General features: G+C 51.4%; 1 protein-coding gene across 7 annotated transcripts in view; it reads right to left on the bottom strand.

The window, feature by feature from the left end:
- The window catches only part of Ppfia4 (PPFI scaffold protein A4), a 50654-nt gene extending 32510 nt beyond the window's left edge, over window positions 1–18144 (bottom strand). For 5 of the 7 annotated variants that reach the window (XM_013360814.4, XM_021729855.3, XM_021729856.3 and 2 more), the window contains exons 1-8: window positions 17987–18144; window positions 6170–6804; window positions 2507–2608; window positions 1953–2117; window positions 1607–1681; window positions 1301–1390; window positions 541–732; window positions 118–264 (exon numbers count right to left, since the gene is read on the bottom strand). In XM_013360814.4, the coding sequence (XP_013216268.1) occupies window positions 118–264; window positions 541–732; window positions 1301–1390; window positions 1607–1681; window positions 1953–2117; window positions 2507–2608; window positions 6170–6403 (1005 nt within the window). In that variant the 5' untranslated portion in view covers window positions 6404–6804; window positions 17987–18144. Of the gene's footprint in view, window positions 1–117; window positions 265–540; window positions 733–1300; window positions 1391–1606; window positions 1682–1952; window positions 2118–2506; window positions 2609–6169; window positions 6805–6962; window positions 7071–17986 lie in introns of those variants that run through there. The other 2 variants (XM_040278011.2, XM_040278013.2) reach the window with 2 other exon arrangements.
- Window positions 18145–18414: the final 270 nt, after the last annotated feature.

Raw genomic sequence — 18414 nt, 5'->3', positions numbered from 1 at the left:
CAAGAGAATCTTCAGGATCCCAGGGGCTCCTGGGCCACCATGGGATAGTTTGAGTAGGATCATTAGAACCTCAAGGGTGAAGTACAATGCCCACCCTGCCCCATCTGGAGGAGTTACCTGGCGGTGTAGGGACTCCTTGTTGGCCAGTTCATTCTCCAGTTTGTCATTGAGGTCATGGATGGATGTGGCCTCACGCTGTGCAGCTAGGTAGCGCTTCTCCAGTGTGGTGATTCGTTCTTCCATGTCCTCTTTCTGAGCCAGAGCCTGGGTGGCAGCAGAGGGGAAAGGTCACCAGATTTTGCTGCCCTGCTCCTTTCTGCACCTCCCACAATACCTAGCTGGGTATAACCCAGAAAACATGATCTCCCCTGTCAACTCCTGGCCGTAACCAAAACCCCCATTACTCCTCCCCACACCAGACCTGCCAAGTGTTCAATCTTATACTTCCCGGCTCCTGCCTGGACCTTTGTCCACACTCTCCCAGATGCCAAACACCTGTACTCAGTGGGATGAAGTGACTGAAGAAAGACCCTTCCTCACCTCTCGGAGGTCCCGTTGATGCTTGCTGCTCAGCTCCTCTGACTTGATGAGGTCCCGGCGGGCTGTTCCCAGGTCCTCCTCAAGTTCTGTTACGGTTGCTGTCAAGGTGACCAGTCGCTCCCGGGCCTGGCTCAACTCAAAGTTTTGCTTCTCCAGGAGCTCCTGCAGCTCCTCCACCCGGCCCGTGTCATCCTCCAGGGACAGTGAGCCATCAGTCAGTCAATCATGGAGGCCTAGGGCATCCTACACCCTGCCCTGCCCCAGGGAAATGGTAGGAGGGGCCACACACCCACGATAGACCACAGCTCTGCCCTGACCTCAGAGCACACCTCCAGGTACACCTTCTTTCCCTGGGCCCCAGCAGCTCACTCCTGACAATACCCAAATACCCTGGCTCTGCTGTGTATCTCTTGAAAAACAAAAGTTTCTAGTTTTATCTGTTATCTCAGCCTCTTCAACCCAGAAAGGAACATAATTAAGGAACAAAGGCTCAGAGATAGAAGGCATCTTGCCTGATACTGATACAGGCAGATGGCTCCTAACAATTCCAGTGGACAAACATATTATGTACCTAGCACCAATAGACAGATAGAATAATAGAGAGATGATAGATTTCTTTGAAGATGGAGGAGGGAAGTGAGAATGTTGTAGAAAGCTCTGCATTTAATTTTAGCAGCTTCTCTACTGAAGTCAGTGGGCAGGGCCTCCCATTCCTGTCTTGGGGAACACAGGCCCTGCTATACTGCTCCCCATTACCCACCTTCCACAGACGTTTCGGTCCCAGCTCCACAGTCCCCTCCTCTTCTGCCACTCCATCCCGCACCACTGCCCCCTGCTGCAGGGCAGACACCTGTAGGGCACAGGCCCAGGGCAGTGCGTCAAAGAGTGCTTCCTACACATTCCAGACCCTTCTAAGTTTCCACTTTCTGGAAAGGAGTGCCTGGCCCAGCCTTGGCTACTCCAGCCACAGTGAGGAAGAATCCCAACAGGAACAGGGTGGGGCTAAGGGGCCAGCCAGCTGGACTTCCAGGAGCTGCCAACTATAAATTGAAAGTGGGCAGTTTACCTGTTGGTGGGCTCCTGCCAGCTGCTCCTCCAAGGTGGTAACCCGCTCCAGTGCTGCCCGGAGCCTTTCTCGAACCTGCCCAAGACAAGAGGAGATGGAGGAAGAAAGGGGGACTCACTAGACCCAGGCTGAAGAAGCCTGACCTTGGTCTACCAGCGTCAGGCATGAGGGAAAGTAAAGGGCCCAACAGGAGGTAAAATCCTAGGAGGGAACCTAATAGGACTTGAAATGAGGCCCACAGTAGGAGTAAGCCAGTTCTGAAGCTAGATTTCCCTAAACACTGAATGCAGAAATCTCAGAGAAGGGAAGCTTGGTTGGATTGGGGAGAGAGTAGGGGCAGGGATACCTTCTCATCCAGGGCTTTGTGGTGCTCAAACAGAGACTTGAGGGCCTTTAGCACCTCCACCTCACTGGAGACCCCTGAAGGTGACTGGGCCTGGCGCTTCACCACCGTCATCCGCAGTGACCGCTCATGGCGGGACACCAGGCACTCCAGATGTTCTAAAAGCAGCTGGCAGGAAGCAGGGGAAGACAGGAGGGAAGACTCTGAGCATGTGCTCCAGGGGCCACAGGCAGGGCCTACGTGATCACCAAATAGACACAAATACAGCCATACCATCCTTAAAATGCTAACATTCTTCCACTTTGGTAAATAGCTGCTCTTCAATTAAATACCGGCCTTAACTCAGTTGTCCTGGTCTCTCCCCCAGGACTCTGAGTTTCTATGACCCACCAACGGCAGGGGGAAAGCCTAGTACTGATGGTTAAATTTTCTGGCTATGACCCTAGGATGAGAAGCAGGCAAAGGTCGGGATGGGGTGGGGCTATACCTGGCCCTGGTCCTGCCTTGGTCAAGGTACACACACACACACAGACACGCACCCGGTGATCTCCACTTACCCTTGTGTTATTCCGTTCTGCTTTCAGCTCTGATATCTCTTCCTCCCTCTCTAGAAGCTGCTCCCGACACATGCTCAGCTCCCGGGTCAAGGTGGCAAATTCCTGAAGACCCCCAAGACTCCTTAGTACATGGGGATTCACTCCCTAAGCAGCATCCTCACACCTGATCCATGGGGGTCTCCTCTCACCCATCCCTTCCTCCACCTACCCCCCCCAGAAAGTCCTGATCCACCCACATTTCAGGGCAGTAACCCCGCAACTGGTGTGAGCTTCCCCAGAGGGCTCCATGCAATCCAGGTGTGGGTTAGGAGCTGAGGAAATAGTTGCACACAGAAATGGGAAAGCCACCAAGTCTGCTCTGCAGCCCCTTCCCCTGCCAGTAATTGTGACCAGATTCTGCTGACCCTCCTACTCAGCCTTCTGGTTCTCCAGCAATTCAATGGCCTTTTCGTTTACACACTGATGGAGAGGTAGGCTGCCACTGGTTTGGGCAAGTGAGGTTCACCAGAAGCTGACGGAGGTTACGGGGGAAGAGAAGTGTGTTCTGAAGCTTAAGTCTGACTGAGTCCCAGGGAGCTCTCTTCCATACCCTCCCCAGGGCTTTGCAAGCTGTCGGTGGCCTGTGAGACAAGTGGATTGAAGGAACCACCTACATGAGAGCAGGAGGGTACTTGGACTTGCCCAAACAGCTGGCCATGCGGCTTCAGCCCTGGCTTCCCAGGAGCCCTGCCAAATCAGGTCAGGGTTTCATGCCAGCACCTGATACTAAGACCTATGCCCTGGCTTCACTGAATACTCATGTACCAAATATTCCTTTGAGGGGGACCCATCCATAAATGTCAAGCCCAGACACTTCAATGACCTTTCCAGCTCACCTCTGCCACCAACACAAGCATCTAAGGTGAGAGAACAGCCCCACAGCTCTAGGTCCATCATATCCTATCTATTTAATCAACATCACCTCATTCCAGAAAGATTTTCAGATGAATGGCCCAAACTCTATGGCTTCCAAAGTCTGAGAAAACTGAACAGAAGCTTCAGCCCTGCCCAGCATTGCAGCTTCCCTTGCACACCAAGAATTCCCGACCAATGAAGAATTCCCAAAGCAGTCCCACTATCACTCTGGATCAGGCAAAAGAGTTGTAGGAAAGAAGAAGAGACTATCCCTTCCAGAGCACAAGAAAACAAGGACTTCTGACTCTATTCCTTGACTATTGCTTTTCTATCAAGGATATGGCCAAAGACAATCAAGGTCAAGCATTCCACTCTCTGGCAGTTGAGGCCTGAGCCTGATGCTGTTTCACCCCTCAGTTTACACACATGCATGCACACGGTCATACCTTCATGCACACACACACACACACACACACACACACACTCACACACATATGCACATACACACAGTCTTGGACACAGAGACAGGACTTAATGGCATGCCCCCAGCCCTATACTATGACACCACCACCAAAGGGCTGTGAAGCTCTCCCTTCCCTGGCTTTAGGCTTATCACTACCTGGTGTCCTCATCCTAGGATATCTTTCCCCTCCCTCCTCAACTCACCCATCTGACAGACTGCTACCAGGATTATTCCCAAAGCACAATGCTGTCCACAAAGTTAAACGCAAGCTTACAATGGTTTTCAAACTTTTCTCTCACGGTTCCTTTGCATTCACCCTAAGACCCGGTCAACCTGGGTTACTTGCTGTTTCCAAACCCCAGCAAGACTTTCTAATGCCAACCTTAGCTCAGCAGTCCCCCTCTCACTGCAGAGCACAAGCCTCCACCACCTGATGAGAAAATTCCTCTTTCAAAGCCCATCTCAAAGGCTCCTGCCTCCTGGGAACCGTCTAGGCTGTCCAGTGGAAGTCTCCCCCTATCCCTTGAAAACATTTCTGAACAAACATCAAGAGCACTAGCTGGGGAGTCTACCATCCAACCACAAATATATGTGAATACCAGGTCCTGTGCCGGTCACAGGGGACACAGTGACAAGAAAGATACAACCTCTACCCTCATGAAGTTTCCAGTAGAGGAAATCAGGCAGGCCTGGGGTCAAATCTCAGCTCTGCTCTGGTTAGCTATGTGACCTTGGACAAATTACCTAACCTCTCTGAACCCATTCTCTGATCTGTAAGGCAGAGGTAAACAGTCTCTCCAGGAATTACATAGGAGGATTAAATGAACCCAATATACAGAGAGTACCTAGCACAAGCCCACAAAAGCAGCTATTTTTATCACTGATGTTGTGTTTAACAATCCCTTCAGGCCTCTCTTACCTTTCTCTACCTTCTCTCCTAGTTCTTTGGGTTCTTATGTCTCCTTTCTCATCCCTGAGCTCCTTGGGAGCAGGAACTGGCTCATTCAGGGCATGCTCAGGGCCTCCTGCAAAGTGAGGTAGGAGGGGCCACCTGCCCATCCCACCTCTTCACCAGGGCTAAATATTCATACTGAGAAAGCATCCAAGACTGAGCCTCCTGTCACTTTTGAGCCCTGAGCCGAAAACTCACCCACTCAGGCCCAGTCCTGGTTCTTCTCCTTATACCTCAAGCCTCAGAGACAGGAAAAGGGCCTGTCTCTGAGGCTTGAGGTGTTAGGCAACTCAGGCTGCCTCCCTCAGCCCCTGCAGGGCACGCACCTGCCCCAGGCGTGCTATGCAATGAATCTAGTGTCTGGTTTCCATACCCATCTGTCTCCTAAGAGGAGGTGGAGAGCAGGACGTGTAAGCAGTTACTGTGAGCACTGTGCTTGCCCCACCCCATCTGGGGCCTGGTTACCAGGCAGGGTTCACGCCTTCTCTGACAAGCAGCAGGATAACTCAGTTCCTGCTCCCTTTGCCATTCCCACAGCACGCATTTGTCCTGGAATATCTACGAAATGATGGATGAGCAGGAAGCAACACAGAGCTTCTGGGTCAATGATCTGAAGTGGAAATGTGGTGGTGGCTGAGACACAGCCCCTGGAAGCACATAGCTTTTCAGGGGTCAACTCCTGCATGGCCATGAGCAGGGGGTTCATTTCCCTAAACTCCATCACTTGTGAAGTAGGATGCTGATAATAACAGTACCAACTTCATCATTCTGAAAATCTAGTGAGATAAACCCTCCAGAAGGCTCAGTCCTTAGAAAATACACTGTAAAGGGTAACTACGTTAGAGCTAGTAGCAATGCTGGTGAGGTACATGAAACGGGATGTTAAGATACTCAGTTCTGTCTATAATTGCCCATGTAATGTCTGTGCAATAGTGGAGCTGGACTAAATGAGCTCTAAAGCTGCTCCCACCTCCACTTCTGTGATTCTCCCCTCCCCCTCTCCCTCCCCCTCCAAGAATAGGCCTCTGGTGAGAAGCAGTCAGTCTTTCTTTCCGGCATAGGGTGCCATCTACTGGCAGACTTGGCTCACTGCAGTTGGCAACTAGGGCTGGGTTTTCTCCCTGAATCAAATTCCACCCATTTCTCCAGGTGAAGCCAATTCCAGGCTGAGACACTTGGGAGTGACAGGGAAAGGATTTACGTAGCAAGATGGAGAGTAAATGTTCTGTAAATTCCACTATTTGATATGCAGGTAGATACAGTTTTGCTGAGGGTCCAAGGATTGCTGGACTCCACAGGGCTGGAGGAGGGGCAGAGGGAGGGACTGAGGGAGGCGCAGAGCTTTAGGCCTTACCTGAGGGAGGGCAGAGTTGAGGTGTCGCTGGAGCTGGTCCCGCTCATGCAGGGCATCCTGGAGCCGGCTCTGCGTGGCTGCCAAGGTTTCCTGACTCTCCCGAAGGGACTCCAGCAACTTCTCCCGCTCATCCAGCATGTTCACCATAAGCTGCTCAAAGTTGGCGTCAGCATCGGCGCCGTGGGGGGGCCCTAGGGGGTCCCCCTCATTGATTGTGGGCATCACCTCACACATGGTGGGGGTGGACAGGGCCTTCTCAGTGTCAGGGGGTTGGGGAGGGACTCACAGGATTGGCACCTGCAGGAAGACCCAATGCATGGGTATCAGAGCAGGCAGGGCCAGGCAAGTGGATGGGTAGGCAGGGGCTTCTCCCATGGCATCAGTTGCTCTTGCTCTGAAGGGAGCCCAGGGCCTGCAGTGCCCCTGTAGACTGGAGCCAGAAGGCCTGGCTTAACATCTCAGGGCTAGGGTTGGGTGCCCTGTGTCCCCAGACAAGTGGGCAGCATCGGAGTGTGGCCATGACAGGCAGGGAGAGCAGGTCTGGGAGATTATCCTTATCTTAAACTGAGCACCAGAGTCTGGCAGAGTCGCAGCTGGGTCTAGAGACACCCATGGTTTCTGGAGGGCGGTGTGGTCTGTGGGAGAAGAGACTGCTGTGAGGACTAGCTGAAGGGAGAAGGGCATCCAGGGGAAGGGGTGGGGCAGAGAAGGCCGACCCTGAAACCAGAACGTGCAGGAGGAGAGGGAGGAGAGGGAGGTGTTGGCGCATGCCCTTTCTCAGGGCTTTACTCACTCTGATGGCGCCTTAGTTCTCCCAAAGAATGCACATGCCTACTGCCCAGCCTCTGCCGCCTGCAGCCCCTGCCCCCGCCCCCCACAGCTGTCAGAAGTGCAGCCGCAGTGGTTCCCCACCCACGTGGCTCACTGGCCAAATATAGAAATGATTCAGTCAGCGGTAGGGGAGCAGGACGGCTGCCCAGAGTCATCTTAAGACCTGAAGGTGGGAGAAAAGGAAATAGGGTCTCTGGCCCCTTCCCCCAAAACCCTCTCCCCCTACTCAAGTCAAGGCAAGTGCAGAAGAGTTAAAGGGTTAGTAGGTGGGAGTCCCACAGAAGCTAGACTCCTGGGGGTCATAGGAAACAGGGGCAGAGTAGGTCCTTCTCTGACCATGGGCACAACATGGCTGAGGTCTTAGAGAGGCACATATTGGGCACTGGGACAGGCAGAGAGCCCTGATCTGCTACAGTGCCCCATAATTCAGGGAGGAGGTTCTGGCTCAAGTCATTCCCCACATCTAAAACCTGCCAAGGAGGACTGCAAGCAGGTCTGGCAAATGGCAGTCTTTGATTCTAGGTTCATAGCCTACCACCTTGCATTGGGCAGAGCTTAAATGATGGAAAGGAACCCAGGGTCTACATGGGGTCACTACTAGGGGGTCACTCTCCCTGAGTAGTTTTGGTGTGGAACAACCAGCTCATGGCTGGGGATAGGCTCCCTCAGGGTGAATTCCCCATTGCTGGCACTGCCAGAAGTCACCAGTGAGGGCAGTCAGCTTATGCACAGCCTGGCTCCATGGATGCCCTAAGCCTGGCACAGGGAAGCCCAGTGGTCAGAGCAAAGGAAAGCAAAACAAAGAAGGCAGGTTTCCCTGCCTACCATTAGCTTCCAACCTGCCTGCCCACTGCTGGAAGACTACCAGCTTAACCAGTCTTCAGAGGGAGTGTCTTTAGGTCTCCCATTGCAGGAGGGTCTGAAGGGGTGTGAAACACCGAGCACACTGGTGGGGACACTGGAAGCACTCCATAAATGGTGCTTTCCTTCTTTGCCTTCCACTTCCCTTTTCAAGAGACACACAGGCAGCCTCCTGTCCACACCAGTGGTGAGGAGAGGCAGAAAGGGAGGATCAGGATGGAGGAGGCTCAAGCTCCAGCATGAGGTGAGACATCAGACATGGCAGGTCCGTGGCATGGCTAACCCAGCAGGGGAAACATAGGAGGGCAAGGCTGCTTTGACCTCTCTCTAGAATTCTGGGTATCAGAGTGGGCAGTGCAAGGCAAGCAGGGGCTTCTCCATGGCATCAGAAGCCCTGATTACAGAAATGGTGGGGGCAGGGAGGAATGAACGGATGAAAGAACAGCAGCAGGAAAACCCCAGAGTTCACATCCACAGCCATTCACAGAGGGGCCCATAGTTCAAGCTGGTACGTGCACACATGCGTTCTCTCTCTCTCTCTCTCTCTCTCTCTCTCTCTCTCTCTCTCAGGCAGACACAGGAACATGAAGACCTAGGGCTGATACACATGTAGTCACACACCTGCTCCCAGATATAGATACTGGAGACAAATTCTGATCACAGGAATCCTTTCCCCTAGTTGGACACCCACCACGTAGGGCAGGATTCTGAGAGGCTACCAAGGTGAAAAGGAACGCCTTGGTCTACAGGCTACCTTTTCAATGTTGCTGCTGCCAGGCAGACCACACTCACCTCCCTGTTCCACAGAGAAGGTGGAAGTAGAGGGGAGGGGCTGCTGTCCCAGTCTGGCCAGAACTGCCATCTCACTGATGCTAAGAGCAATTCCTCCCATTCTCCCATCCCCTGTGCCCAGGCCTCACCCTCCCTCTCCAAACAACAGCTGGGCTCACATTCCCTCTATTCTCCCACTCAGCCACTCATCAAAAGAAACAAAAGAGCAGAAGAGGAGAGCAGGCTAGGAAGGCCCTTGTGGCAGGGGCTATCCTTTGGAGATCAAAGCATGCTCAGGCATTCAGGTGTCCTGGGAGTGGTCTCAACCCAGCAAATTCCCAGGTAGCCTACAGTACAAGGCAAAGGAAGAAGCCGAGAGCTGGGCCTTAGGAGATCTGGGCCATGGGTCTTTCTACCAGAGACCAGCTAGATGAACTCAGGCAGTCAGGAGGTCCTGGGAAGTCATCTCAGGGGTATTTACCCAGCTGATCTGGGATATCTGCCTTGGGCTGGTCACCACTAGTGAGGCCTCTGCTATAAGATGGAACCTGCCACCCTTGTTTTGTCTGCCTTAGAGGGATGAGGTCATGGATGAGCAGAGCTCTGAGAAGAAGAAAGCACCCCACCTTGGCAGGGGAGAAGGAATTACCTTAGTGTAGGACAAAGGCAGGCCTGCGGGTGAAGTCAAGAGTTCCTTACAGGAAAGGGGTTGGAAAAGTTCTCAGGAGGGGCGAACAGGCTGTGAGGTGCTATTTGGTCCAACTCATTCTTCCCAAATCCTCCTGGTCATTCTGACAACTAAGAAGCTGGTTTCAAGGCCAGCAGCGCTTTCCCAGCCTCCCTGAGAACCAGGTAGCAATTCTACTTCCTCTGGCCAAATGGCACACAAAACCAGTGAAAAAAATGAGCCCAGAGAGGGATGCCAGGCGGATACCACTGAGGCAACTGCCTAGGACCTCCTGCCCTGCCCCCACCCCCTGCACAAGCCACTGAGCATAAGGCAGCTCTACAACAGACACATGGGGACACCTGGCTTCTTCTGGCTCCAGGGCCATCTTTAAATAGAGCAATTATCGTCTCAGGCTAGCAGAAGCCGCCTCAACTCCTGCACAATTCTAAGTAACACTCACAGGTCCTGATGAGGAGGCAAAAGATGCCAGCCCCCAAAGCAGGCAAAGGGCTTCGGTGGGGAGGAGTGTGGGCAGGCTGTGAAACCACGGAAGAGGGCTTGAGAGCGAGTGGGTGTAAGTGTGTGTTGGTGGAGGGATCAGACAAAAAGTGGGCCTCTGACGTTATTAACACGGAAAGGCAAAAGGTCTCCCAGGTGTCACCCCCTCTTTTCCTAACAAACAGAAGCGACGGGCACTTGGGTCTGATGCCCTGGCTGACCACACACACACACAGGCCTGGCTTCCTACCACCCTACCAGATGGCAGGCCCCACCACTGAGAGTGGGCATGGCAACCATGAGGCTGCTGGCCCCTGTGGAGGCCCAAGGACCAGGGCAAAGCTGCAGGTAACTGTGCTCAAGTGTGAGTAGGTCATGAGCTGGACAAAGAGGGAGCCCTCAGGGCTAAGAGCAAAAGAGGAGTGTCATATATACCTCTGCTGGAGCGGGGTGGGGACCTGAGGAGAGAGGACAGAGGTGGGTAACAGAACAATTATACTGATTATGTTCGCTGCTACGAGTTATCAATATTTACCATGTGCCCACACCGAGCCAACCATGGACCTCTTTCTACTGATTTTAATCAGTAATTTTAATCTTACAAGGAAGATGTAATCCTTCTTCCATCTCACAGATGTGAGAGATGGGACTCAAAGCCATGTAAGCAGGCTCCACAGCTGGTAAAGGGAAGACCTAGGATTCAGTTGGTCTGCCTGACTCCAAAGAGGGGTAAGGGGTGGAGGAAGAGGGAGAGCAGAGATGACTTGGGGCATCATGTCTACTTCAAGGAGCCAAAGCTTCTGGACCTTGGCCCTTTCTACCCTCATCAGGGTCATGACAGCCAGAGGACAGCTCACCTTGGCCATCCCTCCTCCTCTCCTCCGCAAGCCTGGGGGCAGGCCTCTGCCACATCATGAGGTGGCTACTTCCCTACAAGCAGTAAACCATCTCCAAGGCCCCATCCACCCACCCAAATTTTTCCCCTCGCCGCCCAGCTGGTCCCATACCACGGTGAGTCATCTGAGTCCCCCACCTGCCGCATCCTGCAGGTATTACAGAGGCAGACATTCCCCGGAGCCACTGCTCCCTGCACCCCGTGGATTCAGACACTATCCAGCAGTGGCACTGAAGCCCAGTTGCCCATGCCCTCAGGCTGCCATCCCTTTCCCTCTTACCTAGAAGCTTCTCCTCTGTCCAACACACGACCCCAAGAAGCCCCACTCCTCCCCTCCCCTGCAGCCTCCTCCCCAGCTACCCCCCAGCCCAGCTCACTCACATGCTCCCAGAGCCCACCTACTGCTCAAGTCCTTACCTTACCTGGCCCACTTTCCATTTCCATGTCAACCTAATGACCTGAACAGTCCTCCTAAGCTCACCTCAACACCACCTCCTCCATGGAGCCTTTCCTGATTCCCTCTAGTAGACAAGATGTGCCCTTCATTGTCCCAACATCTCCTCTTTCTGGCACTTGTCTAACTTTACATCATCTCACCTGCAGACTCCAGGTTCCAGGGTAAGAACAACAAGCGCCTCCTTCGCTTTGGATGCTCTAATGAATGGAACTGAACACATACATGTGACAGTGATTTCTGGAAGTTTATCCCTGAACAACTTCAAAGAAAGAGAACTCCAGAAAAGGAAAACCTGGCTCAAGGCCTGGGAAAAGGGTCATTCAACTTGCCCTCTGAAAACTACAGCTTCTTGGGAGCAAGCTGCAGCCAAAATCCTGTCTTGAAAGGCAGACTCTGGAGTGGGCTGATGGGCCTGGAAACAGGTTACTCCCTGTGTGACCCTGGGAAGATATTTGCCCTCTCTGAGCCTCAGTTCCCCCTCTGTGAAATGTGGGCAATAATAGTAGCCACTCTAGGTAGCTGGCAGGGGACATCCATAAAGTGCTTAGACCAGTGGCCAGTAGACACTCAACGTCCTGTGTTACCTCTTAGCACCCAAGGATGCCCAAGCCTTCAAGATTAGGCCCACTGTAAACACAATAAGAAAATCAAAAGTCCACCTGGCTACAGGATGCCATTCCCAGAGAATAGTCTTGGAAAATCTCCTCCTAGAGTTTCTCATGGGTAGCCCCAAATCCCTTTAAAGGCATCTAGTTCTCTGGACCCCACAATGGCACTTTGCCTCTCTGGACCAGATTTCCAAATCTGGAAAATGAAGGACACAACACACAACAACTCCAGCAGCCTCACAAGTTGACATGATGTTCAGAGGAAATAACAGTCAAGAAACAGTTCAGAGAAGTATGAAAGGTGACCAAAGCATAGGATGACACCAGCTATCAGCCCTGGCACTCAGTCCACCTGATGCCTGGCACACTCAGGTGAACACAGGAGGTATCTGCTCAGCCAACATGCTCTCTGGACCTGAGTCTACGAAGCTCATCTTTCCAGCTGCTCCCCAGGAGTTAGTCATGGGCCACTCTTCCCAAGATACAGCCTATCACTTGGGCACCCTCTCCAAACCAGACGAGGGTGGAGAAGACACTGCTTAACAACCACACCAGGATGCAAGTGGGAACTGGTCTGTCACTGGCACACATAGCAGAATGGTCACCCTCACTGTACCACCCTGAGAGGGCTAACATCAAAGATCAATGGGGAGCCAGGCACAGTGGTGTACACCTGTAATCCTAGTAGCTCGAGAGGCTGAGGCAGGAGGATTGTGAGTTCAAAGCCAGCCTCAGCAACTTAGTGAGGCCCTAAGCAACTCAGTGAGACCCTGTCTCTAAAAAAAATACAAAAAATAGGGCTGGGGATGTGGCTCAGTAGCCGAGTGCTCCTGAATTCAATTGCCAGTACCCCCACACATACCGGAAAAAAAAAAAAAAAAGACCAATGGGGAAAGAAGGATTAAAAGTTTCTGTGCCCCTCCAAAACAGACACTCTTCTTTGACACTCACATCATACAACTCCTTAACTTCAGACACAGTTCACAAACTTGGCCTATGACAAAACACCTGGGGCAAAGAAAAGGGTGAAGAAATATGACAAAAACTCAAAGGGCTTGGAACTCCCTTCTTGTACTTAAATTCCATCAACTTCAAATATGTTAGTTTACATCTGATTAAGGGTTCATTTGTATAAAAAAGGTTCTAAGTCTAAAAAAGAGGTTAGATAATCCCTGGTTTAAGGACTGTCTACAGAAATACACAGTATACCCACCAAATGCCACTCCTTAAAATAAGCATAAGTTCTCTCAGAGAGGCAGAGTACTAGAGCCATAAACGGGAAGGCTACAGATAGCACCAGGTTCACCAACCATTTTCCACACTCTAGAAGTCTCATGGAGATCAAGCCAAGACATGAGGCTGCACCCATGAACACAGCACACAGCTTTTACTCAATGTACATCATAGAGAATGGTCACCCTAGCCATCTTCTACTAATCAGAGCCACTAACTAAAGCGAATTTTCTCAAATAATGTTTGCAAAAGAAGAAACAAAAGTAGCAAGTGTGGTATATTTGGAGAATAAAAATCTTTCAAAACCAGGGGTCTGTGTGGGACAAATACTACACAGGGTTCTCTGGGTGTTGAAAAAAAATAATTGCTAAGAAGTCACTGCATTAGATGGACAGATTTGGGCGGTTCCATGTGGTAGAAAACAGTTCAGCCAGAGTGCCGACAGGTGCCAGGGCATGAAAGGTCCAGAGTACAACTGCCCTGAGAAATGTGGGTGTCATAAAATATGCATATGAATGTGGTCACAAAAGTGTGTGTTATATGTGTGTGTGTGTTTATAAAAAGAAAGAATGTGAGTGGGGTCAATGTGTATCCATGCCACATAGCATGTAAGTATAGGGCCATGGGAAGGCATGGTGTATACATGTGGTTATATATAAAAGAAGGAGAGAGAGAGAGAGAATGTGTGTGTGTGTTAGGCTATGGGTCTAGAGAGTGTGTGCATGAAAGTGGGTGGGCGTGTATGACTGTGAGAGTGTGTGGATGTGTGTGGTCACAATTCTATGTCAGGGCTCATGACTGTATCAGACTGTAGTCATGAGAATGTGTGTGTGCACAGTCATGGGGAAAGAGAGTATATCTGGTCAAAGAAGCCCGTGCATTCCAGAGTCTCAAGATTGTGTGTGCTCAGGGGGCCACAAGAGCTTGTGTGTACATGTGGTGTGATCAGGAAAGTGTGCTGCTGCGCATAAGAATGAAAGTGCATGAGTGGTCTTGAACCTCTATGAGAATGTGTGAGGGATGGGAGGGAAGAACAGGAATAAAAGAAAACTCCACTTATTCCAGATGCTCTGTCCCAATCAGGGCCAAAAGTTTCAGGCCCAATGTAAGCTGAGGTCATGGACCTGGGCCCAGCCCACCCTTTTAATTACCACCTCCTATCAAGATACACTGCTCCACATCCATGCAAGATGGCTGGGGTCATCCCCTGCATCTTCCAGAATGCTCAGTCTCCTGGACCAGCACAGGCCAAGCCCTGAGCCTGGCCCTACTACCCAGTACCTCACTACTCTATTCTCAGCAGAAAAGAAGAGTCATTTTTCTAAAGCAGCAGCCAAGGACCCCTCTATCCAGTAGCTCTCCCCACCTAACCCTCACCTGGAACTACAGATTCCCCTACAGTGTGTGGGAGTGGTGGCCACAGCATCTGTGAGAGCTGAGTCTTTACTTGACTATCCCTCAGGAGTAAGGACCTCACTACTCAATGAGGAAGCCTCGCTGTTACAATGAAGTTCTTCTTAAATCACATGGAAACCTATCTCCCTATCTTTGAAATGATGGTTATCTATTTGAAGATAATAACCAAGAAGGCACTCAGGTATGTGTTCAATTTATGAGAATTCAACTCTGCTGGCTGGGTGAAAAAAGCAACAAGGGCCTCTAAATGCAAACCAGCTATTTCATCTGACATTGAACTACAGAATCATATCAGGCATATGTACTCTATTTAAAATTATCATCCAATAGTATATGTTACATATTTATATAATTAACAAAGAATGCATATTATCTATATATACACATATATATATTAAGTCTCTCTCTATATATATATACTAAGTGTATACTATATATGTTGTTTAGGGTTATAAACCTAAACCTATAGACCATGCTTTATGAGAGATTTATGGATCTTATCTACTGACTATGGAATCTAATTCCCCCAGTGAGATATAATAGCACTGTACTGGGTCTCTCGAGGCTTCTCTGCTCCAGGTTAAATATTTCTAGTTGCAAGTAGGCCCTGTTTCATGGAGCTCAAGGGACCTGAGTGAAGACAATTCAATCTAACGATCTCTCAGTGAGTGATTTCCATGAATCCAACACTATTATAGATATGGAAGATACATCTCCATCCTCAGGAAGTTCATGGGCTACTTGGGAGAACACAGATACACATGTAATCATCTGAGAGCAATTCAGAGGAGCAGAGGACAAATATGCTCTCTGGCCCAGCCTGGGGGTCAGTACTAAGCATCACTTGGAATATAACCAATTGAATCAGTTGGCAGCAGTTTCTCCACCAGCTCTGAGAAGGAAGTGGCCCTAGCCAAGGTCTCAGCCCCAAACAGAAAGGCAAGCAGCTGCCTGTGCTACAGCTAACTTCTTCTGGAGGAAGAGAAGACACCTGAAGGAGGACCTGAGACTGTAGCACCTAAGCCTCTCTGCAGGCAGGACAAAGAATTGGGCAGCAATTAGTTTGTGTGGCAAGGCGGTGGCCAGGCAAGGACAGGTAGTGAATAGGGAGTCCTGAGGGTCTTGCTGGTCCTCACACCCTCCTCACTTAGAACTCCTTGCACCACTACTGTTTCCCCCCACAAGCCCAACCCCCAATGATATCCTTGGTTCCTCCAGGTATCCCTCTCAATACAGCAAATATGGGGGGTCACCTAGAAGCAGCCCCCTTGTAAGCAGAGTACTCAGAGAAGCCCTGGTCCTGGGCATATGGTCCTCAGCGTAGGATCACAGTTTCTGTGATTACTCTTCACTCCACTGGCCATCCAAAGTGCCATGTTCCTGTGAGCCAGCACCGTATGCCCTCCAGAGCTAATTATAGGTCAGTGAGCTAGCAGGCCAGAGGGGGACAGATGGTGACTTCATGTGGCTGCAATATACTCTTGTCCCTCCCTCTGACCCCACTCCCCCCTTCCATTTCTCTCAATTCCCTACCTGGGACCCAGGTTCTGAAGCAACTTCAACTCCCTCAGTCTTTCCTGCTCCTAACTCTTTTTCTCCAGTACCCCCCCCACACACACACACACAGACCCACACTCACGAATGCACACACACTTACACAACTCCAGACAGTCACCACTCCTTGTTCATAGAACAGCTCCTCTACCAACTCAACAAAATTGAGCCGAAGGCCCAGGAGAGAGTATCCCTGGCATAAGAAGGTACTAGCTGGCTCCCAGGTATCTGAAATCCTCCTTGACACTCCCTGGCCCTCCTGAGTCCTCACACCTGTGTCATTGCCACCACAGTCCAACTCCTCATCCTCCCCCCAGTTCTAGCCCTCCTATCCTCAAAGGCTCAGAACGGACACATGACAATCCCTGATAACGCTTCCAACTCTGAGGTTCCATCAATTCACCAGGGGACTCAAAAGTCTGATGCCTGCCTTGCCCCTTCTCATCCTTCCTTTAAAACCCAGCTGCCAGACCTCTCACACTCTGACAACATGGCATGCTCAACAGCACACACTCAATACCATTAATGAGCTTTCCCCTCCATGCCCCCTCCCCCATACTTTTCCATCTTCCAGAGATGGGTGTCTCCCACTGTGCAGAGAGGCTCCCAATAACCACTGGGCTATCCATCATCTCATTACTTTCAGATACTATTTATCTTAAGCAACCTCCTTAGACCACAGGACAAAATCTAAGAAAACAACCAAGGGAAATCATTCAAGCTGTCCTTTTTCTAAGGCAACTCCCCTGGGACTGAACAACTCATAGTGGTAGGGATGGCACGGGGTTGGAATCCTATTAGGCTCTGTCTTTTGATAATTCAAAAGCAATGTAATTAAAATGTGTGCGTGAGGGGAATGTTAACAGAGTACCTAATATTTGTACATAAATTGAGTACCTTTCAGCTGCTCCATGGCCCTAAATTGCCTTCAGAAGACCAAGTATCTAATATGGTTCCTGGACCAATGTTCGCTGGATATTGAACAAAGTACCAACAACTCTGTAAAGAATACAGGAAGTCCCTGCAACCTGGCTTCTGAAAAGACCTCTTAAGATCACACAAGGAAGGGATCTCCATGCTAAGCAGAGACTCCTTCCTAATCACTTGCTCCCCTCAGAGAAGAAATGAACAGCAGCCTCAACTCCCCTACCTCTCAATGAATACTACCAACATATCTCTTCTCCTTAAAGGTGACATCAGCACCTAGTGGCACTTTGTCCTAGATCCCTCCTCCTTCTCAAGAAAACCACCCACACCCATTTCAAGTCCTCCAACCCGACCTCTCTTCCTACCCACCATCAAAAACCTTGAGATCTGCACCGGAAAACATCCCTACTGCGTGGACAAAAGTCAGCTCCCCATCGCACCCTCCCAGTTCAGGAATCTCTAATCCAGCTGTCTTTTCCTGTTGCGCCCACCCTCATCCCCGCCCCCACCAGGCCTCCGGTTGGCCTCTCTTTCCACCCCACCGCCCTGGCACTGCGGAGATGGGGGCATCTGGGGCATAGCTTAAGACTGACAGCTCCAGGAATGGAGAGCTGGCAATAGTAACAAGGGATATAATGAAGCACGCGGGAAGGATTAAGACCCTCAGAAACGCGAAGACCTCTGTCCCTGAGAAAAGATTGCCCCAAGGAGTGATTGGCCAACAAGCTGAGGAGCGCTATTTCTCTGATTCTCCCGGAGGGGAAATGAGGGTGCATCAGTTCACCCAGTTCCCACCCGGGAACTAGCCAACTGAGCCCTCCTCCCGCGAAGACGATGGAACGGAGGGCGAACTCCACGCCCTCCCTGCAAATCGGCATCGCCCCCCATTCTCATCCCCAAGGGCACAGGGCACTGCAAACACTGGTGAGGGGCGACGGAGGAAACAGTATCTGCGCCTGCCGCAGACACATCCAGAGTAAAAAGGGACAGTTTCCCAAGGTGCGCTAGACAGCGACCCCCTCCCCAAACTGTGGAGGGGAGCTGGAACTGGGAATAAGAGTCATCCTTCCCTCCAGCTCGGGCTCTGGGCGCTCACCTGTGTCTGCAATCGCCGAAGGCCCAGCAGCGGGCAGCTCAGCTCGGAGGCAGCAGGGAGCCGCCCCCGGCCGGGGCAACGAAACACGTCCTAGAAAACCGAGAGCGCGCGGAGGTAGATACAGCCTCCGCCACCCTAGCGCCCTGCCTCGAAGCCCCGCCCCCTCCCCCCGCGATACCCTAGCCCCACCCCCAGGGGCGTGGCCTGGCCACCTCCCCCAAAAACCACGCCTCCCGCCTCCGGGCGCTCCCCGGCCCTGGCACGTGACTAGGGCGCCGCTTTGATGCTGCGCGCCATCTTGGTTCGGCCTGGAGAATGATAGCGAGGTGGCCGAGTGCCAGAGTTTTACCTGGCGGCAGTAAGGTCTCAGGGCCGTCAGTGCAGCAAATATCCCCAACCCCTGTCTTTTAACTCACCCCTGTCCTTGG

This window comes from Ictidomys tridecemlineatus, chromosome 10 (genome assembly GCF_052094955.1).
Source record: "Ictidomys tridecemlineatus isolate mIctTri1 chromosome 10, mIctTri1.hap1, whole genome shotgun sequence".
In the NCBI taxonomy this organism is placed as follows: domain Eukaryota; kingdom Metazoa; phylum Chordata; class Mammalia; order Rodentia; family Sciuridae; genus Ictidomys; species Ictidomys tridecemlineatus.
Note: the sequence above shows the minus strand (reverse complement) of the source record. Positions and strands in the feature narration are given on the sequence as shown.